At 40.1% G+C, this 26,500-nt stretch overlaps 1 protein-coding gene across 1 annotated transcript in view; it reads right to left on the reverse strand.

Annotated features, from left to right (window-relative positions):
* LOC118240891 (NACHT, LRR and PYD domains-containing protein 3-like) overlaps positions 1-26,500 on the reverse strand; it is a 71,375-nt gene that overhangs the window by 22,804 nt on the left and 22,071 nt on the right. The window contains exons 7-11 of the mRNA XM_081712810.1: positions 24,131-24,301; positions 20,640-20,810; positions 17,350-17,520; positions 14,857-15,027; positions 6,382-6,555 (exon numbers count right to left, since the gene is read on the reverse strand). Coding sequence (XP_081568936.1) covers positions 6,382-6,555; positions 14,857-15,027; positions 17,350-17,520; positions 20,640-20,810; positions 24,131-24,301 — 858 coding nt within the window. The remainder of the gene's footprint in view (positions 1-6,381; positions 6,556-14,856; positions 15,028-17,349; positions 17,521-20,639; positions 20,811-24,130; positions 24,302-26,500) is intronic.

Below are 26,500 nucleotides of genomic sequence, written 5' to 3' on the forward strand. Positions count from 1 at the left end.
CTCTCTCTCTCTCACACACAGATAATAGTTGTCTCTGTCTGTCTCTTTCTCTCTCACACACAGATAATAGTTGTCTCTGTCTGTCTCTCTCTCTCTCTCTCACACGGATAATAGTTCTGTCTCTCTCTCTCTCTCTCACACAGATAATAGTTCTGTCTCTCTCTCTCTCTCTCACACACAGATAATAGTTGTCTCTGTCTGTCTCTTTCTCTCTCACACACAGATAATAGTTGTCTCTCTCTCTCTCTCTCTCTCTCTCTCTCACACACACACACACAGATAATAGTTCTGTCTCTCTCTCTCACACAGATAATAGTTCTGTCTCTCTCTCTCTCTCTCACATACAGATAATAGTTCTGTCTCTCTCTCTCTCTCTCTCTCTCTCTCACACGGATAATAGTTCTGTCTCTCTCTCTCTCTCTCTCTCACACACAGATAATAGTTGTCTCTGTCTCTCTCTCTCTCTCTCTCTCAAACGGAAAATAGTTCTGTCTCTCTCTCTCTCTCTCACACGGATAATAGTTCTGTCTCTCTCTCTCTCTCTCTCTCACACACAGATAATAGTTGTCTCTGTCTCTCTCTCTCTCAAACGGAAAATAGTTCTGTCTCTCTCTCTCTCTCTCTCTCTCTCAAACGGAAAATAGTTCTGTCTCTCTCTCTCTCTCTCTCACACGGATAATAGTTCTGTCTCTCTCTCTCTCTCTCTCACACACACACACACAGATAATAGTTCTGTCTCTCTCTCTCACACAGATAATAGTTCTGTCTCTCTCTCTCTCTCATACAGATAATAGTTCTGTCTCTCTCTCTCTCTCTCTCTCTCACACGGATAATAGTTCTGTCTCTCTCTCTCTCTCTCACACACAGATAATAGTTGTCTCTGTCTGTCTCTCTCTCTCTCACACACAGATAATAGTTGTCTCTGTCTGTCTCTCTCTCTCTCTCTCACACGGATAATAGTTCTGTCTCTCTCTCTCTCTCTCACACAGATAATAGTTCTGTCACTCTCTCTCTCTCTCTCACACAGATAATAGTTCTGTCTCTCTCTCTCTCACACGGATAATAGTTCTGTCTCTCTCTCTCTCTCACACAGATAATATTTCTGTCTCTCTCTCTCACACACACAGTTATTAGTTCTCTCTCTCTCTCTTTCTCTCTCACACAGGTAATCGTTCTGTCTCTCTCTCTCTCTCTGTTCCACACACAGATAATAGTTCTGTCGCTCTCTCTCTCTCTCTCTCTCTTACACAGATAACAGTTCTGTTTCTCTCTCTCACACACACAGGTAATAGTTCTGTCTCTCTCTCTCTTTCTCTCTCTCTCACACACAGAAAAGTTCTGTCTCACACACAGATAATAGTTGTCTCTCTCTGTCTCACACACAGATAATAGTTCTGTCACTCTCTCTCTCTCACACGGATAATAGTTCTGTCTCTCTCTCTCTCTCACACACAGATAATAGTTCTGTCTCTGTCTCTCTCTCTCTCTCTCTCTCTCACACGGATAATAGTTCTGTCTCTCTCTCTCTCACACACACACAGATAATAGTTCTTTCTCTCTCTCTCACACGGATAATAGTTCTGTCTCTCTCTCTCTCTGTCTCACAGATAATAGTTCTCTCTCTCTCTCTCACAAACACACAGATAATAGTTCTGTCTCTCTCTCTCTCACACACACACACACACACACACACACACACACACACACACACACACACACACACACACACAGATAATAGTTCTGTCGCTTTCTCTCTCACACACAGAGATAATAGGTCTGTCTCTCTCTCTCTCTCTGTCTCACAGATAATAGTTCTGTCTCTCTCTCTCTCTCTCTCTCTCTCACACACAGATAATAGTTCTGTCTCTCTCTCTCTCTCTCACACAGATAATAGTTCTGTCTCTCTCTCTCTCTCACACGGATAATAGTTCTGTCTCTCTCTCTCTCACACACAGATAATAGTTCTGTCGCTTTCTCTCTCACACACAGAGGTAATAGTTCTGTCTCTCTCTCTCTCTCTGTCTCACAGATAATAGTTCTGTCTCTCTCTCTCTCTCACACACACACACACACACACAGATAATAGTACTGTCTCTCTCTCTCTCACACACACACACAGAGATAATAGTTCTGTCTCTCTCTCTCTCTCTCTCACACACAGATAATAGTTCTGTCTCTCTCTCTCTCTCACACGGATAATAGTTCTGTCTCTCTCTCTCTCTCACACACAGATAATAGTTCTGTCTCTCTCTCTCTCACACACAGAAAATAGTTCTGTCTGTCTCTCTCTCTCTCACACACACACACACACACACACACACACAGATAATAGTTCTGTCTCTCTCTGTCTCTCTCTCTCACACACAGATAATAGTTCTGTCTCTCTCTCTCTCTCTCTCTCTCACACAGATAATAGTTCTGTCTCTCTCTCTCTCACACACAAATAATAGTTCTGTCTCTCTCTCTTTCTCTCTCTCTCTCTCTCTGGCTAACACAGATAATATTTCTGTCTCTCTCTCTGTCTCACACACAGATATTAGTTCTGTCTCTCTCTCACACACACACACACAGATAATAGTTCTGTCTCTCTCGCTCTCTCACGGATAATAGTTCTGTCTCTCTCTCTCTCTCTCTCTCACACGGATAATAGTTCTTTCTCTCTCTCTCTCACACGGATAATAGTTCTGTCTCTGTCTCTCTCTCTCACACAGATAATAGTTCTGTCTCTCTCTCTCTCTCTCTCTCTCACATACAGATAATAGTTCTGTCTCTCTCTCTCTCTCTCTCTCACACACAGATAATAGTTCTGTCTCTCTCTCTCTCTCTCTCTCACACGGATAATAGTTCTGTCTCTCTCTCACACACACACGGATAATAGTTCTGTCTCTCTCTCTCTCACACAGATAATAGTTCTGTCTCTCTCTCTCTCTCTCTCTCTCTCTCACATACAGATAATAGTTCTGTCTCTCTCTCTCTCTCTCACACACAGATAATAGTTCTGTCTCTGTCTCTCTCTCTCTCTCACATACAGATAATAGTTCTGTCTCTCTCTCTCTCTCACACACAGATAATAGTTCTGTCTCTCTCTCTCTCTCTCTCTCACACACAGATAATAGTTCTCTCTCTCTCTCTCTCACATACAGATAATAGTTCTGTCTCTCTCTCTCTCTCTCTCTCTCACAGGGATAATAGTTCTGTCTCTCTCTCACAAACACACAGATAATAGTTCTGTCTCTCTCTCTCTCTCTCTCACACACACAGGTAAAATTCTGTCTCTCTCTCTTTCTCTCTCTCTCTCAGATAATAGTTCTGTCTCTCTCTCTCTCTCTCACACACACAAAGATAATAGTTCTGTCTCTCTCTCTCTCACAGAGAATAGTTCTGTCTCTCTCTCTCTCTCACAGATAATAGTTCTGTCTCTCTCTCTCTCACAGATAATAGTTCTGTCTCTCTCTCTCTCTCTCTCAAACAGATTATAGTTCTGTCTCTCTCTCTCTCTCTCTCACACAGATAATATTTCTGTCTCTCTCTCTCACACACACACAGTTATTAGTTCTCTCTCTCTCACACACACAGTTATTAGTTCTGTCTCTCTCTCTTTCTCTCTCTCTCTCTCTCTCTGTTCCACACACAGATAATAGTTCTGTCGCTCTCTCTCTCTCTCTCACACACAGATAACAGTTCTGTTTCTCTCTCTCACACACACAGAGATAATAGTTCTGTCTCTCTCTCTCTCTCTCACACACAGAAAAGTTCTGTCTCACACACAGATAATAGTTGTCTCTCTCTGTCTCACACACAGATAATAGTTCTGTCGCTCTCTCTCTGTCTCACACACAGATAATAGTTCTGTAGCTCTTTCTCTCTCTCTCTCGCACAGATAATAGTTCTGTCTCTCTATGTCTCACACAGATAATAATTCTCTCTCTCTCTCTCTCTCTCTCTCTCTCTCTCTCTCACACACACAGATAATAGTTCTGTCTCTCTCTCACACAAACACACAAAGATAATAGTTCTCGCTCTCTCTCTCCATTTCAGACACACACATCGTTCTGGGCATTGAGAGTTCTGGTAAACTGGGATGTGATGATGTTGTCACTTCACCTCTCTTTTGTCTCTCTAGTTTGTTGACTGAGAGCGGCGCAGTGTTGATCATGCCTGTGGTTCCTTTTAGCTGTGCTGCCACAGCTACATCTGCCAAAGTCCATCTTTGCACATCATAGTTTCCTAATTTACACACCCTCTACCTGGACATGTCTAATAATCTAGTCTCTCTGTCTGCTGAGGTTCACCTACCCCTGATGTCATGACGTTACTGTCTCAGCTGCCATGGCTCCTCCCACCACCCCATGATGCCCCCTGTTGTAGCCCCCCACACCTCCACCCCACACAGCTACTTCCCCGCTGCCCTTCATGGATGATCTCATACAGGAAGAGTTTCGGTCATGTGCACACCGTCGGGACCAGACTAAGACTTCTAGAAAACCACACTAGACATTAATTGCTTATTGTTCCATATTTCTTTATTTATTTTTCTCCATCTCACTACTTATTCTGCTCCTTATTGTCTATATTCTTACTACTGTAATGTCCGTTATTGTCCAGAGGACCCCACCAGTTTACAGCCCACCAGAACCAGTGCACCGAGGACACTGTCAGTACTGACATCCACACGTCTCACACATCTGGAGGACATGGACAGTTATGTTCCAGTGCTGTTCACTGATTACAGCTCAGCAGTCAACACAGTCACCCCAACCAAACTGACTGAAACACTCACCACTGACTCACACCCTCCTTCTGTAAATGGGGGCTGAACTTTCTAACAGACAGAATCAGTCAGTCAGAACTGGCAATGTACATCCAGCACAAGGACTGAGAACTCTGGGACCCCCCAGGACTGTGTGGCCGCCCAGTATAACACCAGCATCATCAAACTGGTTTGACTGATCACTGGATGAGACAGCATACAGGAGGGAGGTGACAGATATGGTGTCATGGTGTCATGACAACAATCTCTCCCTGAATGCAGACAAGACCAAGAAGATGATTGTTGACCCAAGGAGGAAGGAGAAGCAACAGCACACACCACTACAGACAGGAGAGATGGAGGTGAACTCCTTCACCTTCGTGGAGTTCACATCAGTGAGGACCTCACCTGGACCTACAACACACCCCACATCAGTGAGGACATCACCTGGTCCTACAACACACAAACCCCACATCAGTGAGGACCTCACCTGGACCTACAACACACACCCCACATCAGTGAGGACCTCACCTGGACCTACAACACACACACACCACATCAGTGAGGACATCCCCTGGTCCTACAACACACACACCCCACATCAGTGAAGACCTCACCTGGACCTACAACACACACCCCACATCAGTGAGGACCTCACCTGGACCTACAACACACACACACACCACATCAGTGAGGACCTCACCTGGACCTACAACACACACACCCCACAACAGTGAGGACCTCACCTGGACCTACAACACACACCCCACATCAGTGAGGACCTCACCTGGACCTACAACAAACACCACATCATAAAGAAATCCCAACAGTATCTGCTGTGTCCTCTGTTTATGTACGATACACAGCATGACCTGCAGGTTAACACTCTCCTGACATCAGAACTCTGAAAATGTTCAGCTCTTGTTCACAGTTTTATTGACAACAGGAGGAAACGTGAAACTGAATCACATGAAAGACAAATCAACAACAAGCCAGCCACAACAAGTACCGATATACACAAAACACAATGCAGCAAACTTCACAGAGAATAACATTATCCACCAAATAATGATCTGTGATTACAAATAACAATACAATAAACTACACACAACCACAATGTTTTCAAAAGGTATGAGATGTACGCAGACAACTGCATTAGCACGGCTATAATAACTACAATAACTATAATAACTACAATAACTAGAACTCTTGGAGTTGTATTCTCTCACTCTACGATCGCTACACACATAAACCGACTCGCTGCTACTGACACCCTGTGGTTCAAAAATGAATTACAACTAACCTCAAAAAATGGAACAGAGTTTATAAACTCCTGACAGAACAGCATCTGTACTTCCTGAGGAGGCTGAGGAAATGTAGCATGTCAACTAAAACTCAGCAGTTCCTACAGGAGAATGATGGAGAGCGAACTCACCAGCCACCACAGTATGATATGGGAACTGCACTACTCAGGAATGGAAGACTCAGTTTTCATTATTTTCTCATTCTCACTCTTTCATAAACACACACAGACACACACACACACACACACACACACACACACACACACATATACACGTAAGCACACACAAACAAACCCACATACGCATGCACACACTAACGTTCCATACCTGAGAGTGTCCAGTCTGCAGTGGGGATCCTCCAGTCTAGAAGAGAGCAGCTTCACTCCTGACTCTCCTGGGTGATTGTACGTCAGGTCCAGTTCTTTCAGGTGGGAGGGGTTTGACCTCAGAGCTGAAGCCAGAGAAGAACAGCCTTCCTCTGTGACCAAACAACCAGACAGTCTGCAGAAAGGAGGGAAACAGGTAGAGAGAGACAGAGAGTGAGATGCACTTCCAGAGCAGCCTGCATGGGGCAGCTAGAGAGGCTGGTAACTGTAGTGGAGGTTCCTCCACTCTCATCTCTCTCTGGCGTCCTCCATGGCAGATGGTTTTGTTCACTCTTCTCCAGATCGCTGCTGTCTGTGTTTATTTTAGCTCTTATTTTATTCAGCCCTTCAGAACTCTAGTGCACTATTAACCTACATCAGAAGAACCCCAAAGCTGGACTTACACTGTGTGATTTCAGTGGTCTTATTAGACTGTTACATGTCAGACTGTATGAGATGATGCCAGTAAAATCTTGGCAGAATTCTACATCTGGCTGTGATAACAGGAGTAATAACACTGTCACATTTATGGACCTGTGACTCAGAGATAAAGTCTAAGAATCCTAAGCGATGCATACTTTTTTTGGAAGTTGCAAAGCTGATGCCAGACTTTCACAAGTGTTTTCCTCAAGATTACAGATAGCTAGACTGCAAGTAGATACAACAGATATCACAATATACCCTACAGTAGATACAACAGATATCACAATATACCCTACAGCAGATACAACAGACATCACAATATACCCTACAGTAGATACAACAGACAATACAATATAGTCTACAGTAGATACAACAAATATTACAATGTACCCTACAGTAGATACAACAGATATCACAATGTACTCTACAGTAGATACAATATTACAATATACCCTACAGTAGATACAACAGATATCACAACATACTCCATAGTATATAGTATAGTGGAATTATTTTGTCATTATGGGAATATCTCTGAGAAATAGATATCCAAAATCAGCATATTGTAAATGAGTACATGAATTCCCCTAATGGTAGTATGACTTTAATATGGGATTATTAAACTTCCGCGTGCTGTCTGGACAGCAGAGTCCCTCGCAGTCTTCAAACACAGACTGAAGACACATCTGTTTGTGGAATATTTAAATGACCACTGATCCTGCTCCTATGTTGACTAACTGAAACACTAGTACTTCTTGTAGGGTGTTTATTACTCTGATGTTGACTGCTCCTATGTTGACTAACTCTAGTACTTATTGTTTACTACTCTGACTGCTCCTATGTTGACTAACTCTAGTACTTATTGTTTACTACTCTGACTGCTCCTATGTTGACTAACTCTAGTACTTGTTTATTACTCTGATGTTGACTGCTCCTATGTTGACTAACACTAGTACTTATTGTTTACTACTCTGACTGCTCCTATGTTGACTAACTCTAGTACTTGTTTATTACTCCGATGTTGACTGCTCCTATGTTGACTAACACTTAGTTTACTACTCTGACTGCTCCTATGTTGACTAACTCTAGTACTTGTTTATTACTCCGATGTTGACTGCGCCTGTGTTGACTAACTTTAGTACTTATGGATTATTGCACTGATTGTCTGTTATAGAGCTTAAATGTATTTTGTACTTCTAGACATTAGCATTGATCCCTGTATTTCAACAGTATTCTAGTTCATTGGTATCTTGCACTCTAACCTACTTTACTGGCTAGGATCTGTTCTATGAGGAAATGACAAAGCACTTTTCTAAGTCGCTCTGGATAAGAGCATCTGCCAAATGCTGTAAAAGTAAATATAAATGTACTCTTATGTGGTCATGGAACTGTCTTGGCTTTATGGGACATTTCTGGGAAATAGATATCCAAAATCAACCTGAATGAAATGAGTACATGAATTCACCCAAAGGTATTATTATTTTAATAGGAGTTTATGAAAAATAGTAGAGTGAAATCTGTCCAAACTTACTCTGCTGATACTCTGCAAATTCAATCTATACAAAATGAGTGCATTATTTCGCCTAAAGGTAGTTTGACTTTAATATGGATTTATGAAGACATTGTACAGTGAGTGTCCAAACTTACTCTGCCAATAGTCAAGGGCTTCTACTCACATGTGGTAGTGGAACTGTTTTTGCATTTTGTTAAAATTCAGAAAAATATGTAAAACTTCAATATAGATTTATTAATGATCTGGTGATGGCCAAGGGCCACCATTCAATTGGCAGTGGAATATTTCAGCCCTGGAGTTCCCCTGTCCTGCACATTTGCCACATTTCACTAGTGATGACCCCTGTTTCAGCTGGCCGTCAAGATCTATAATAACCTTCTGAGAAACATTATGTAGAAAAAAGCATTTTCCACAATGCTTATTAAGCTGTGTAAATATATTACCAATTGTGTTTAATCTAATTATGCAATTAAACTAGTTCAATCAAGTAAACTGTATTTTGTACTTTTAAATGTAGTAAACGTGCATGTCCATCAAAGCTCTTAAAAATACAGCGAAATACCGTAAAATCGCGCATATAGGAGCAATGAATTTAAAGCGCGGATGACTTGACCGTGAATCGCTAAAGCGCGGATAGCGTGATCGTGGTTGTAACCTAGTGACCACCTGTAACCTAGTGACCACCTGTAACCTAGCTACAAGGTTTAAATGTGTTTAAACTGATGTAGGGGACCTGACTGATTAATACACAGCTGTACTTCATGAACACCAGATGTTATAAATCACATCCCCGTCAAATCTCCCGTCACACCCTCACCCTCCTCCCTCCTGCTCTCAGCTACGTGAAGATCCAACCGCATTTCTCCTAAAGACTGTAACTTGATTGTTGCAAAGACAAGAAGTCCAATCTTGCTTATTGACGGTTTGGTCAAATTGTTGAGACTGTTAGCTGGTTGGATATCTGTGCTGAACAGTAAACAACTAAACAAATCAACATAGCTAGACTTTCTTTGCTAACATTAGCTAGTTAGCTGTTAGCCATGAATGACGATCAGAGATTCAGTGAAAAACTCACACAGGCTTTGTCTGTCTGTCTTAGTCCATCTACTTTTACTTTTTGTCTGTCCCTTTCTGGAATTTTCCTTTTCTCTTGGAAATCACCATAGCAGCAAATATCCTCCAATTCCAGTTTGAGATTTTCTGTCATTTTCATGATCCACTACAGTTCTCTTCACCTCAGTAAGTTAAAACAGCTCCCCTGATGCTATTGTCCACTGTAATGACGTCATTCAATATTCTGCTGGCCCGGCCGTCCTACCACATATGTGATTGGATAAAATTACTGTCACTCAAATTCAGAAACTTGTCACTCATATTTCTGTTACTGCTGGATACAAGTGCTTCTTGGATATTAACGTTATTACTACCTTTATTTTTTTCAAATAGTACAATTTTAAGAATTTGTGGAGTGTTTTTATTGTACCTTTTGGCATTTTTAATATGTCAACATAGACTTCCTAAAAACACAAGGGCAACAATCACAAGGTTATTACTGTATTTCTAGACCAAACTGTTTTCTGCTGTTTCGTGTGCTCCCAGTTTTAGTTGAGAAAAATATTAGGAACATTATCTTCACTACATATAATGGTGTTATACTGTTTCTGACCATTCTGGTGCCCTACACACACCCAAACACACCCAGCTGCTACCACACTACAGTTACAGTGAAACTACAAACACTCCATAACTGCAGCCTGATAAGATTTAATAGACAGACTGAACACAGGCATGCTAATAGAACACAGATTTGTACCTTCAGTTTCCAGAGTTGGTTCTGTCCTAGTACAACTCCCCCAGGTCATTGTGCCAGTGTTGGGTAGTGTAGTCTATTGTGCGGCTGTGTGTATCAACATAAAATATCTTGGGTGTAGAAGATTACTGTACATTCACTGAGTGGATTTGAGCTTGTTACATCCACTACTGTATTTTCTTTTCCCTCTTCTGGTTTATGTTTAATGAAGACAGGTTTGGGGTGGAGCATGTGTTGGGTTTGGTTTTTATTCTGGCTTATACTCCCCATAGAGACAGATGGCATGTTTGTAGAAATCTATTACTTTTTTTGTAATAATGGTTTGTGCTCAGAATAAAGTGTCTGTTGTGGTCTCTCCCCCTACACTGGCACATAACAGAGATGTATAAAGGTTGGTATCTCTCTCTAATCATCTGCAGCTGAAATAACCAGCAACTGAAGATGGCTGCCTCCAACACTCCTTTACCATTTATCAAACACTAAGATAATACTGATGATTTTCTTCATAATTTGTGAACCCTAAAGACGGCCATGTTACTATATTGTGTGGGATGTAGCTTGGACACATTAAAACTAGCATAACCATTGTATTAGAGTGTTGCTATGAACAATGCATTAAATAAGAGTTTTACACATTTTTTCCTTTTTTTTTAACAGAACAGTGCCTTGACTCTCCCACTATTTGTATTTTATATCTTTTCCCTGCAAAACACCTTCACTATTGTTTCTGAACTTCTGAGCCCTCCAGACATCTTGTGGTTTTAACTATTTTCTGTGGTCAGTGTTTGTTCTCCTGTATGGAGGAAGCAGAAAGACAAGGAGCACAGCAAGGGGTCCAGTGAGGAGCACATTCTATCAGTGGTGGTCACACACAGATAATAGTTCTGCCTCTCTAACACACATAAATAAATCTGTCCGTCTCTCTCTCTCTCTATTTCACACACACACAAACTCACAGATAATAGTTCTGTCTCACACTTACAAATAATAGATCTGTCTCTCTCTCTGTCTCTCTCTCTATTTCTCTCTCATAAACACACACACACACACACACACACACACAGATAATAGTTCTGTCTCTCTCTCTCACGCACACACACAGATAAAAGTTCTCTCTCCCCCTCTCTCAAACACACACACACAAATAATAGTTCTGTCTCTCCCTCACACACACACACGTTTCAATTGAGGTGAAGCATTATAAACAGTAAATGAAACATACTTGTGTCAATCTGTGTAATAAATAAGATTTCAAACAGTAGTCATATTGGCCCTGAACTAAACAGTGTGAGGTCTGGTTTACTGTGTATATACAGTAGTCATATTGGACGTGAACTAAACAGTGTGAGGTCTAGTTTACTGTGTATAAACAGTAGTCATATTAGCCCTGAACTAAACAGTGTGAGGTCTGGTTTACTGTGTATAAACAGTAGTCATATTGGTCCTGAACTAAACAGTGTGAGGTCTGGTTTACTGTGTATAAACAGTAGTCATATTGGCCCTGAACTAAACAGTGTGAGGTCTGGTTTACTGTGTATAAACAGTAGTCATATTGGTCCTGAACTAAACAGTGTGAGGTCTGGTTTACTGTGTATAAACAGTAGTCATAATGGCCCTGAACTAAACAGTGTGAGGTCTGGTTTACTGTGTATAAACAGTAGTCATAATGGCCCTGAACTAAACAGTGTGTGGTCTGGTTTACTGTGTATTAACAGTAGTCATATTGCCCTTGAACTAAGCAGTATGTGGTCTGGTTTACTGTGTATATACAGTAGTCATATTGGCCCTGAACTAAACAGTGCGAGGTCTGGTTTACTGTGTATAAACAGTAGTTATATTGGTCCTGAACTAAACAGTGTGAGGTCTGGTTTACTGTGTATAAACAGTAGTTATATTGGTCCTGAACTAAACAGTGTGAGGTCTGGTTTACTGTGTATATACAGTAGTCATATTGGTTCTGAACTAAACAGTGTGAGGTCTGGTTTACTGTGTATATACAGTAGTCATATTGGCCCTGAACTAAACAGTGCGAGGTCTGGTTTACTGTGTATAAACAGTAGTCATATTGGTCCTGAACTAAACAGTGCGAGGTCTGGTTTACTGTGTATATACAGTAGTCATATTGGTCCTGAACTAAACAGTGTGAGGTCTGGTTTACTGTGTATATACAGTAGGCATATTGGTCCTAAACTAAACAGTGCGAGGTCTGGTTTACTGTGTATAAACAGTAGTTATATTGGTCCTGAACTAAACAGTGTGTGGTCTGGTTTACTGTGTATTAACAGTAGTCATATTGGCCCTGAACTAAACAGTATGTGGTCTGGTTTACTTTGTATATACAGTAGTCATATTGGCCCTGAACTAAACAGTGCGAGGTCTGGTTTACTGTGTATATACAGTAGTCATATTGGTCCTGAACTAAACAGTGTGAGGTCTGGTTTACTGTGTATATACAGTAGTCATATTGGTCCTGAACTAAACAGTGCGAGGTCTGGTTTACTGTGTATAAACAGTAGTCATATTGGTCCTGAACTAAACAGTGTGAGGTCTGGTTTAATGTCTATATACAGTAGTCATATTGGTCCTGAACTAAACAGTGCGAGGTCTGGTTTACTGTGTATAAACAGTAGTCATACTGGCTCTGAACTAAACAGTGTGAGGTCTGGTTTACTGTGTATAAACAGTAGTCATATTGGTCCTGAACTAAACAGTGTGAGGTCTGGTTTACTGTGCATAAACAGTAGTCATATTGGTCCTGAACTAAACAGTGTGAGGTCTGGTTTACTGTGTATAAACAGTAGTCATATTGGTCCTGAAATAAACAGTGTGGGGTCTGGTTTACTGTGTATAAACAGTAGTCATACTGGCTCTGAACTAAACAGTGTGAGGTCTGGTTTACTGTGTATATACAGTAGTCATATTGGTCCTGAACTAAACAGTGTGAGGTCTGGTTTACTGTACATAAACAGTAGTCATATTGGTCCTGAACTAAACAGTGTGAGGTCTGGTTTACTGTGTATAAACAAGTAGTCATATTGGTCCTGAACTAAACAGTGTGAGGTCTGGTTTACTGTGTATAAACAGTAGTCATATTGGTCCTGAACTAAACAGTGTGAGGTCTGGTTTACTGTGTATATACAGTAGTCATATTGGTCCTGAACTAAACAGTGTGAGGTCTGGTTTACTGTGTATAAACAGTAGTTATATTGGTCCTGAACTAAACAGTGTGAGGTCTGGTTTAATTCTGTGTGTGGTTATATTTCTACATGTAGTTATATTGCTACATTTCGTTATAATTCTACATGTGATTATAATTCTAGGTGTGGTTATATTTCTACGTGTGGTTATAATTCTCAGTGTAACTGAATTATGTAGTATCAAATGATGAATTATTGGTGCAGAAATGTCTGAGCTAAAGTTCTGATGTAATACAAAACACCACACATGCTATGCAACACACACACACACACACACACACACACACACACACTTCACTCCTTCTCTCCTCCTAATCTCCTGATTACTGTGTCTTGTTTGTCTTTCTTTCTCTCTTGTAATTAAGTCCACAGGTTCACTCGTCCAGTGCTGAACATTGTTCCTCACTACTTTGTTCAGATGTCCTGAGTTTACTGTCAGCTGTCTGCTCAGTTTCTCTCTCTGCTGACTCCACGTCTTCTACCATCACTGTTCTATTTTAGTTTGATGTCTCTGGCTTGATGAAAAAATTAGCAGCCAACATTCACTCCTAAGTCAAGCTAATATGACATTAGTGTGAGGTGTCTAGGTGTAGTAACCAACAATATACTGTAACTTGGCAAGCTTAAGGTTACTAATATTAGCCAGCTACATGTTTCATAAAAACACCTGTGGATAAAGATCACAGGTTCATCTTAAGGAATAACCAATAAACCTTTCAGTTCTATTGAATGAATATTAACTTGTTGAGTTCTTTCCTCCAGCACGGCTGTCAGTTCAGCTCATCTCAACATGTGTTGAACACACGGTGTAAATCATAATGAGAACAGGGTCTCCCACCCAAAAACACAAGGGAATCGTGTGATTGTAAAAGTGTCCTGTAATGTGTCCAAAACCTCAATGGTTCAGCTTTAAATGTTTTAATTAAGATTTTAAGGGCTTTTATTTGCAGAGAGATTAGAATGACTGATGTTTACAGTGTTTCCATACATAAACTAGATAAATTAATTCAGTGAAGATCTTACATTAGAACACTTCATTTTACAACACTGTTGTTGGAGTTTCTGAATATATTCATCCTGTAAGACATTTTGCTAGATTTCTGCGCTCAGGTGACCAAAAATGCAGCTTGTGGACAAAATGCCAAAGTGCCTAGTTGAAGCAGCATTGTAATAAATACACCTGTACACGAGGACTCATCTGTGTCTCCTCTTTACAATGTTATATTTCTATTTTAGACTTGAATATCTGTTCATCCATCACAAATATAACTCTTTGTCTGCACAGTGTGGTCATTTAATGAAATGCAGCGAAGTTTCAACAGAAAACTATATTTAGAAATATTTAAAGAAGAGAACTTTATAATATAATATAAAAGTGTAAATTTCCTTGCATTGCCTTGCCTGGCAATGTTTGTTTAATACTGTAATGGAGTTCACACTGACCTTTTTAAAATGGCTCTTTATTTACATTCAAAAATAGTCACAGAAACTCACCTGAGAAACTCCAGTTTACAGTGTGAACTCTTCAGTCCAGCACAGAGCTGCTCCACTCCTGAATTCTGCAGATCATTATTATTCATCTCCAGCTCTCTCAGTGAGTTTTCTGTTTGTAGAACTGATGTGAGAGATTTGCAAGAGTCTTCCGTGAGACCACAGCCAGATAGTCTGTAAAAGAGTAAATAATGTAGTTCAGTCAGAGGATGATGAATTAAAAGATCTGAATTGCTAATAAAAAATTAAAGAAGAGCTTGAAAGGTCTGGAACACACTGATCCATTTTCAGCTTTTTAATTTTACAAACGCAGCAACATTTCAACACTACTATGTCTTCATCAAAGACAAAATGGACAAAGACATGACAAATAACATTCATTAGCAACCTAAGACAGGTGACCAAATAATGGATGGTTGGTTTATAAGTCAGTGAATGGCAGTTACCATAATCAGAGTCCAAATATCAAAATATCACACCCCTAACACCATAACAGGAAACAGAACAACACAGATCTCATTCAATGTTTCACAAATACAAATACACTAATATACAAACAGAAAATATTGCTGGAAGACATGCAGAGTAGTGATTATGGAGGAATAAACACTGCAGTATTGATTATGGAGGGATAAACACTTCAGTAGTGATTATGGAGGAATAAACACCGCAGTAGTGATTATGGGGGAATGAACACTGCAGTATTGATTGGACAGAATGCAGACACCATAATCTTTTACTAGTGTTTACATTCCTGTGCTCACACTATGAGTCACTGATCATGAAACATTCTCTGCCTTTTCTTTTCCCAGTGAGGTCCTCAGTTCTGTCTGTGCGGTGCACCGAGAATCCCGGAGGCTCAATAGCTGAGTCAGGGACCCCATCAGTCAGTCAGGTGTGTGTGAGGCAGACCCAATCACTCAGTCAGGTGTGTGAGACTCAGACCCCATCAGTCAGTCAGGCTGCTCTCTCTCTGGCTCGCTCTCTTTCACATACACACACACACACAAATAATAGTTCTGTCTCTTTCACACAGACACAATAATAGGTCTGTCTGTCTCTCTGTCTCTCTCTCTCACACACAAACACAACTTCTGTCTCTCTCTCACATACACACAGATAATAGTTCTGCCTCTCTCACACATACAAATAATCTCTCTCTCTCTCTCTCTCTCTCTCTCTCTCTCTCTCTCTCTCTCTCTCTCTCTCGTGGTGACACACTAAAATGGCCTTACAGCACAGAGGAATTTCAGGGTACACAGGTTAATACAGTGGTAAAACCACTATTATAGTGTATAATAAACTATATACTGTTTAATTCCTTATCAGATTATGACATTCACATGAAGTCAGTCAGGGAGTCATTAATTAACCCATAAGATTACAATTTGAATGAATCATCACCAATAAATCAAGGGTGTGGGTTACATAAACATAAATATTATTACCTGAGAAAGGTTTCATTTCTGTCCAGCACTTAATATTTTATATCACTTACAAGTATCTTCAGTTCTTTGATTCATACCCTTGAAAAAGGTTGTATTTCAAGATTCCAAAAATTCTACTTGTGGTTATAATTCTACATTTAATTATGATTCTACAAGTGGTTATAATTTTACATTTAGTTATAAGTCTACCTGTGGTTATAATTTTACAAGTGGTTATAATTCTCGATGTATCTACATTCTGTACTATCTAATGATGAATTATGGGTGCAGAAATGTCTGATCTAAAGTTCTGATGTAATTACAAAACAACACACATGATATGCACCACACACAAACACACACACACACACACACACAAACACACACACACACACACACACACACACAATATTGCTACTTCACACAACTAATTTATTCACTAAAATCAATAATTTACACACACAAAAAAACAGTTGACACTACAGCAGACCAGTGGAGCTACAATGAGATTCTTTCAGTGGAGTTCTTTCTTCCAGCACGGCTATCAGTTCAGCTCACCTCAACATGTGTTGAACACAAGGTCTAAATCATAATGAGAACAGGGTCTCCCACCCAAAAACACAAGGGAATCATGTGTGATTGTAAAAGACATTTTGCAAAATTTCTGTGCTCAGGTGACCAAAAATGCAGCTTGTGGACAAAATGCCAAAGCGCCTAGTTGAAGCAGCATTGTAATAAATACACCTGTACACGTGGACAAGGACTCATCTGTGTCTTCTCTTTACAATGTTATATTTCTCTTCTAGACTTGAAAATCTGCTCATGCGTCACAAATGTAACTCTTTGTCTGCACAGTGTGGTCATTTAATGAAATGCAGTGAGGTTTCCACAGAAAACTATATTTAGAAATATTTAAAGAAAAGAACTTTATAATATAATATAAAAGTGTAAATTTCCTTGCATTGCCTTGCCTGGCAATGTTTGTTTAATATTGTACTATAAGGGAGATGACACTGACCTTTTTAAAATGGCTCTTTATTTACATTCAAAAATAGTCACAGAAACTCACCTGAGAATCTCCAGTTTACAGTGTGAACTCTTCAGTCCAGCACAGAGCTGCTCCACTCCTGAATTCTGCAGGTCATTATTATTCATCTCCAGCTTTCTCAGTGAGCATTCTGTTTGTAGAATGGATGTGAGAGATTTGCAAGACTCTTCAGTGAGACCACAGCCAGATAGTCTGTAAAAGAGTAAATACAGTAAATAATGTAGTTCAGTCAGAGGATGATGAATTAAAAGATCTGAACTGCTAATAAAAATTTAAAGAAGAGCTTGAAAGGTCTGGAACACACTGATCCATTTTCAGCTTTTTAATTTTACAAACGCAGCAACATTTCAACACTACTGTGTCTTCATCAAAGACAAAATAGACAAAGACATGACAAATAACATTCATTAGCAAACAAAGACAGGTGACCAAATAATGGATGGTTGGTTCATAAGTCAGTGAATGGCAGTTAACATAATCAGAGTCCAAATATCAAAATATCACACCCCTAACACCATAACAGGAAACAGAACAACATAGATCTCATTCAATGTTTCACAAATACAAATACACTAATATACAAACAGAAAATATTGCTGGAAGACATGCAGAGTAGTGATTATGGAGGAATAAACACCGCAGTAGTGATTATGGAAGAATAAACACTGCAGTATTGATTATGGAGAGATAAACACTGCAGTAGTGATTATGGAGGAATAAACACCGCAGTAGTGATTATGGGTAAATGAACACTGCAGTATTGATTGGACAGAATGCAGACACCATAATCTTTTACTAGTGCTTACATTCCTGTGCTCACACTATGAGTTACTGATCATGAAACATTCTCCTCTGCCTTTGGATTTCCCAGTGAGGTCCTGAGTTCTCTCTTTGAGGTGCACCGAGAATCCCGGAGGCTCAATAGCTGAGTCAGGGACCCCATCAGTCAGTCAGGTGTGTGTGAGGCAGACCCCATCAGTCAGTCAGGTGTGTGAGAGGCAGACCCAGAGTTCACACTGTACAGTGAGAGTGGACACAGCTGACACTACAGCAGACCCGTGGGGCTACAGTGAGAGTAGACACAGCTGACACTACAGCAGAGCTGTGGGGCTACAGTGAGAGTGGACACAGCTGACACTACAGCATACCTGTGGGGCTACAGTGAGAGTGGACACAGCTGACACTACAGCAGAGCTGTGGGGCTACAGTGAGAGTGGACACAGCTGACACTACAGCTGACCTGTGGGGCTACAGTGAGAGTGGACACAGCTGACACTACAGCAGACCTGTGGGGCTACAGTGAGAGTGGACACAGCTGACACTACAGCAGACCTGTGGGGCTACAGTGAGAGTGGACACAGCTGACACTACAGCAGAGCTGTGGGGCTACAGTGAGAGTGGACACAGCTGACACTACAGCAGAGCTGTGGGGCTACAGTGAGAGTGGACACAGCTGACACTACAGCAGACCTGTGGGGCTACAGTGAGAGTGGCCACAGCTGACACTACAGCAGACCTGTGGGGCTACAGTGAGAGTGGACACAGCTGACACTACAGCAGACCTGTGGGGCTACAGTGAGAGTGGACACAGCTGACACTACAGCAGACCTGTGGGGCTACAGTGAGAGTGGACACAGCTGACACTACAGCAGAGCTGTGGGGCTACAGTGAGAGTGGACACAGCTGACACTACAGCAGAGCTGTGGGGCTACAGTGAGAGTGGACACAGCTGGCTCCTCTGTCTCTGTCTGCTGTGTTCACTCTCTTCCATGTCCTCCTCCTGGACACTTTCACCATCAAGTTCTTCTGTCTTTTCTCTCTCCTGCTGTCTTCTTACTAAAGAAGGTTGCCATGGCAATAGCATTACTCTTTCTCCTCATCCTGGTTTTCTGTCTCTCTATACTAACTGTAAACGAACAAGCAGGAGTATTTTATATTCTAGCCAGTTCCTTAGATTTAAGGAAGCTAACATTAGCCTCATTAGCTTTGTTACAGTACATCAGGCACCCAGTGTGACACACACACACACACACACACACACACACACACACACACACACACACACACACACACACACACACACACACACACACACACACACACTTCACTACTTCTCTCCTGATTATTGATTACTGTGTCTTGTTTGTCTTTCTTTCTCTCTTGTAATTAAGTCCACAGGTTCACTCGTCCAGTGCTGAACATTGTTCCTCACTACTGTGTTCAGATGTCCTGAGTTTACTGTCAGCTGTCTGCTCAGTTTCTCGCTCTGCTGACTCCACGTGTTCTACCATCACTGTTCTATTTCTGTTTGATGTCTCTGGCTTGATGAAAAAACTAGCAGCCAACATTCACTCCTAAGTCAAGCTAATATGACATTAGTGTGAGGTATCTAGGTGTAGAAACCAACAATATACTGTAACTTGGCAAGCTTAAGGTTACTAATATTAGCCAGCTACATGTTTCATAAAAACACCTGTGGAGAAAGATCACAGGTTCATCTTAAGGAATAACCAATAAACTTTTCAGGTCTATTGAATGAATATTAACTTGTTGCGTTCTTTCCTCCAGCACAGCTGTCAGTTCAGCTCACCTCAACATGTGTTGAACACATGGTGTAAATCATAATGAGAACAGGGTCTGCCACCCATAAACGCAAGGGAATCGTGTGATTGTAAAAGTGTCCTGTAATGTGTCCAGAACCTCAATGGTTCAGCTTTAAATGTTTTAATTAAGATTTTAAGGGCTTTTATTTGCAGAGAGATTAGAATGACTGATGTTTACAGTGTTTCCATACATAAACTACATAAAATCACTCAGTGAAAATCTTACATTAGAACACTTCATTTTACAACACAGCTGTTGGACTTTCTGAATATATTCATCCTGTAAGACATTTTGCTAAATTTCTGCTCTCAGGCGACCAAAAATGCATCTTGTGGACAAAATGCCAAAGCGCCTAGTTGAAGCAGCATTTTAATAAAAACACTTGCACATGTGGACAAGGACTCATCTGTGTCTTCTCTTTACAATGTTATATATTTCTTCTAGACTTGAAAATCTGCTCATGCATCACAAATGTAACTCTTTGTCTCCACAGTGTGGTCATTTAATGAAATGCAGTGAGGTTTCAACAGAAAACTATATTTAGAAATATTTAGAGAAAAGAACTTTATAATATAATATAAAAGTGTAAATTTCCTTGCATTGCCTTGCCTGGCAATGTTTGTTTAATATTGTACTATAAGGGAGATGACACTGACCTTTTTAAAATGGCTCTTTATTTACATTCAAAAATAGTCACAGAAACTCACCTGAGAATCTCCAGTTTACAGTGTGAACTCTTCAGTCCAGCACAGAGCTGCTCCACTCCTGAATTCTGCAGGTCATTATTATTCATCTCCAGCTCTCTCAGTGAGTTTTCTGTTTGTAGAACTGATGTGAGAGATTTGCAAGACTCTTCCGTGAGACCACAGCCAGATAATCTGTAAAAGAGTAAATACAGTAAATAATGTAGTTCAGTCAGAGGATGATGAATTAAAAGATCTGAACTGCTAATACAAATTTAAAGAAGAGCTTGAAAGGTCTGGAACACACTGATACATTTTCAGCCTTTTAATTTTACAAACACATTAACATTTCAACACTACTGTGTCTTCATCACAGACAAAATGGACAAAGACATGACAAATAACATTCATTAGCAACCTAAGACAGGTGACCAAATAATGGACGGTTGGTTCATAAGTCAGTGAATGGCAGTTACCATAATAGGAGTCCCAATATCAAAATATCCCACTCCTAACACCATAACAGGAAACAAAACAACATAGATCTCATTCAATGTTTCACAAATACAAATACACTAATATACAAACAGAAAATATTATTGGAAGACATACAGAGTAGTTATTATGTTGGAATGAACAATGCAGTAGTGATTATGGAATAATGAACACTGCAGTATTGATTATGTTGGCATAAAGACTACAGTAGTGATTTTAGAGGAATAAATCACTGTAGTATTTATTATGGCAGAATAAACACTGCAATGGTGACTATGGAGTAATGAACACTGCAGTAGTGATTATGGAGGAATGAACATTGCAGTAGTGAATATTAGTGTATGAACACTGCAGTAGTAATGATGGTGGGATGAATACTGCAGTAGTGATTATGGAGGAATGGACAGAATGCAGAGAGCAGAATCTTTTACTAGTGTTTACATTCCTGTGCTCACACTATGAGTCACTGATCATGAAACATTCTCCTCTGCCTTTGCTTTTCCCAGTGAGATCCCGAGTTCTGTCTGTGTGGTGCACCGAGAATCCTCAAGGCTTATTAGCTGAGTCAGGCACCCCATCAGTCAGTGAGGTGTGTGTGAGGCAGACCCCATCAGTCAGTCAGTTCTGTCTCTCTCACACACACAAATAATAGATCTGTCTGTCTCTCTCTTGTGGTGACACACTAAAATGGCCTTACAGCACAGAGGAATTTCAAGGTACACAAGTTAATACAGTGGTAAAACCACTATTATAGTGTATAATAAACTACATACTGTTTAATTCCTTATCAGATTATGATATTCACATGAGGTCAGGCAGGGAATCATTAATTAACCCATAAGATTACAATTTGAATAAATCTTCTCCAATAAATCAAGGGTGTTGGTTACATAAACATAAATATCTGTCCAGCACTTAATATTTTATATCACTTACAAGTATCTTCAGTTCTTTGATTCATCCCCTCGAAAAAGGTTGTATTTCAAGATTCCAAAAATTCTACTTGTGGTTATAATTCTATGTGTGGTTTTATTTCTACATGTAGTTATATTGCTACATTTGGTTATAATTCTACATGTGATTATAATTCTACGTGTGGTTATAATTCTCAGTGTATCTGAATTATGTAGTATCAAATGATGAATTATGGGTGCAGAAATGTCTGATCTAAAGTTCTGATGTAATTACAAAACACCACACATGCTATGCACCACACACACACACACACACACACACACACACACACACACACACACAATATTGCTACTTCACACAACTAATTTATTCACTAAAATCAACCATTTACATTAACACAAAAAAACAACTAAAGTCAGCAGAGCTGTGGGGCTACAGTGAGAGTGGACACAGCTGACACTACAGCAGAGCTGTGGGGCTACAGTGAGAGTGGACACAGCTGACACTACAGCAGATCTGTGGGGCTACAGTGAGAGTGGACACAGCCGACACTACAGCAGACCTGTGGGGCTACAGTGAGAGTGGACACGGCTGGCTCCTCTGTCTCTGTCTGCTGGGTTCACTCTCTTCCATGTTCTCCTCCTGGACACTTTCACCACCAAGCTCTTCTGTCTTTTCTCTCTCATGCTGTCTTCTTACTAAAGAAGGTTGCCATGGCAATAGCATTACTCTTTCTCTTCATCCTGGTTGTTTTCTGTCTCTCTATACTAACTGTAAATGAACAAGCAGGAGTGTTTTATATTCTAGCCAGTTCCTTAGATTTAAGGAAGCTAACATTAGCCTCATTAGCTTTGTTACAGTACATCAGGCACCCAGCATGCCACACACACACACGCACACACACACTCACACACACACTTCACTCCTTCTCTCCTCCTAATCTCCTGATTACTGATTACTGTGTCTTGTGTGTCTTTCTTTCTCTCTTGTAATTAAGTCCACAGGTTCACTCGTCCAGTGCTGAACATTGTTCCTCACTACTGTGTTCAGATGTCCTGAGTTTACTGTCAGCTGTCTGCTCAGTTTCTCTCTCTGCTGACTCCACGTCTTCTACCATCACTGTTCTATTTTTGTTTGATGTCTCTGGCTTGATGAAAAAATTAGCAGCCAACATTCACTCCTAAGTCAAGGAGTAACCAACATTATACTGTAACTTGGCAAGCTTAAGGTTACTAATATTAGCCAGCTACATGTTTCATAAAAACACCCGTGGAGAGAGATCACAGGTTTATCTTAAGTAATAACCAATAAACTTTTCAGTTCTATTGAATGAATATTAACTTGTTGTGTTCTTTCCTCCAGCACGGCTGTCAGTTCAGCTCATCTCAACATGTGTTGAACACACGGTGTAAATCATAATGAGAACAGGGTCTCCCACCCAAAAACACAAGGGAATCGTGTGATTGTAAAAGTGTCCTGTAATGTGTCCAGAACCTCAATGGTTCAGCTTTAAATGTTTTAATTAAGATTTTAAGGGCTTTTATTTGCAGAGAGATTAGAATGACTGATGTTTACAGTGTTTCCATACATAAACTACATAAAATCACTCAGTGAAAATCTTACATTAAAACACTTCATTTTACAACACAGCTGTTGGAGTTTCTGAATATATTCATCCTGTAAGACATTTTGCTAAATTTCTGCTCTCAGGTGACCAAAAATGCAGCTTGTGGACAAAATGCCAAAGCGCCTAGTTGAAGCAGCATTTTAATAAATACACCTGCACACGTGGACAAGGACTCATTGGTGTCTTCTCTTTACAATGTTATATTTCTCTTCTAGACTTGAAAATCTGCTCATGCATCACAAATGTAACTCTTTGTCTCCACAGTGTGGTCATTTAATGAAATGCAGTGAGGTTTCAACAGAAAACTATATTTAGAAATATTTAGAGAAAAGAACTTTATAATATAATATAAAAGTGTAAATTTCCTTGCATTGCCTTGCCTGGCAATGTTTGTTTAATATTGTACTATAAGGGAGATGACACTGACCTTTTTAAAATGGCTCTTTATTTACATTCAAAAATAGTCACAGAAACTCACCTGAGAATCTCCAGTTTACAGTGTGAACTCTTCAGTCCAGCACAGAGCTGCTCCACTCCTGAATTCTGCAGGTCATTATTATTCATCTCCAGCTCTCTCAGTGAGTTTTCTGTTTGTAGAACTGATGTGAGAGATTTGCAAGACTCTTCCGTGAGACCACAGCCAGATAATCTGTAAAAGAGTAAATACAGTAAATAATGTAGTTCAGTCAGAGGATGATGAATTAAAAGATCTGAACTGCTAATACAAATTTAAAGAAGAGCTTGAAAGGTCTGGAACACACTGATACATTTTCAGCCTTTTAATTTTACAAACACATTAACATTTCAACACTACTGTGTCTTCATCACAGACAAAATGGACAAAGACATGACAAATAACATTCATTAGCAACCTAAGACAGGTGACCAAATAATGGACGGTTGGTTCATAAGTCAGTGAATGGCAGTTACCATAATAGGAGTCCCAATATCAAAATATCCCACTCCTAACACCATAACAGGAAACAAAACAACATAGATCTCATTCAATGTTTCACAAATACAAATACACTAATATACAAACAGAAAATATTATTGGAAGACATACAGAGTAGTTATTATGTTGGAATGAACAATGCAGTAGTGATTATGGAATAATGAACACTGCAGTATTGATTATGTTGGCATAAAGACTACAGTAGTGATTTTAGAGGAATAAATCACTGTAGTATTTATTATGGCAGAATAAACACTGCAATGGTGACTATGGAGTAATGAACACTGCAGTAGTGATTATGGAGGAATGAACATTGCAGTAGTGAATATTAGTGTATGAACACTGCAGTAGTAATGATGGTGGGATGAATACTGCAGTAGTGATTATGGAGGAATGGACAGAATGCAGAGAGCAGAATCTTTTACTAGTGTTTACATTCCTGTGCTCACACTATGAGTCACTGATCATGAAACATTCTCCTCTGCCTTTGCTTTTCCCAGTGAGATCCCGAGTTCTGTCTGTGTGGTGCACCGAGAATCCTCAAGGCTTATTAGCTGAGTCAGGCACCCCATCAGTCAGTGAGGTGTGTGTGAGGCAGACCCCATCAGTCAGTCAGTTCTGTCTCTCTCACACACACAAATAATAGATCTGTCTGTCTCTCTCTTGTGGTGACACACTAAAATGGCCTTACAGCACAGAGGAATTTCAAGGTACACAAGTTAATACAGTGGTAAAACCACTATTATAGTGTATAATAAACTACATACTGTTTAATTCCTTATCAGATTATGATATTCACATGAGGTCAGGCAGGGAATCATTAATTAACCCATAAGATTACAATTTGAATAAATCTTCTCCAATAAATCAAGGGTGTTGGTTACATAAACATAAATATCTGTCCAGCACTTAATATTTTATATCACTTACAAGTATCTTCAGTTCTTTGATTCATCCCCTCGAAAAAGGTTGTATTTCAAGATTCCAAAAATTCTACTTGTGGTTATAATTCTATGTGTGGTTTTATTTCTACATGTAGTTATATTGCTACATTTGGTTATAATTCTACATGTGATTATAATTCTACGTGTGGTTATAATTCTCAGTGTATCTGAATTATGTAGTATCAAATGATGAATTATGGGTGCAGAAATGTCTGATCTAAAGTTCTGATGTAATTACAAAACACCACACATGCTATGCACCACACACACACACACACACACACACACACACACACACACACACACACACACACACACACACACACACACACAATATTGCTACTTCACACAACTAATTTATTCACTAAAATCAACCATTTACATTAACACAAAAAAACAACTAAAGTCAGCAGAGCTGTGGGGCTACAGTGAGAGTGGACACAGCTGACACTACAGCAGAGCTGTGGGGCTACAGTGAGAGTGGACACAGCTGACACTACAGCAGATCTGTGGGGCTACAGTGAGAGTGGACACAGCCGACACTACAGCAGACCTGTGGGGCTACAGTGAGAGTGGACACGGCTGGCTCCTCTGTCTCTGTCTGCTGGGTTCACTCTCTTCCATGTTCTCCTCCTGGACACTTTCACCACCAAGCTCTTCTGTCTTTTCTCTCTCATGCTGTCTTCTTACTAAAGAAGGTTGCCATGGCAATAGCATTACTCTTTCTCTTCATCCTGGTTGTTTTCTGTCTCTCTATACTAACTGTAAATGAACAAGCAGGAGTGTTTTATATTCTAGCCAGTTCCTTAGATTTAAGGAAGCTAACATTAGCCTCATTAGCTTTGTTACAGTACATCAGGCACCCAGCATGCCACACACACACACGCACACACACACTCACACACACACTTCACTCCTTCTCTCCTCCTAATCTCCTGATTACTGATTA

Source organism: Electrophorus electricus, chromosome 1 (assembly GCF_041902795.1).
Source record: "Electrophorus electricus isolate QZ-2024a chromosome 1, ASM4190279v1, whole genome shotgun sequence".
NCBI classification, from domain to species: Eukaryota; Metazoa; Chordata; class Actinopteri; order Gymnotiformes; family Gymnotidae; genus Electrophorus; species Electrophorus electricus.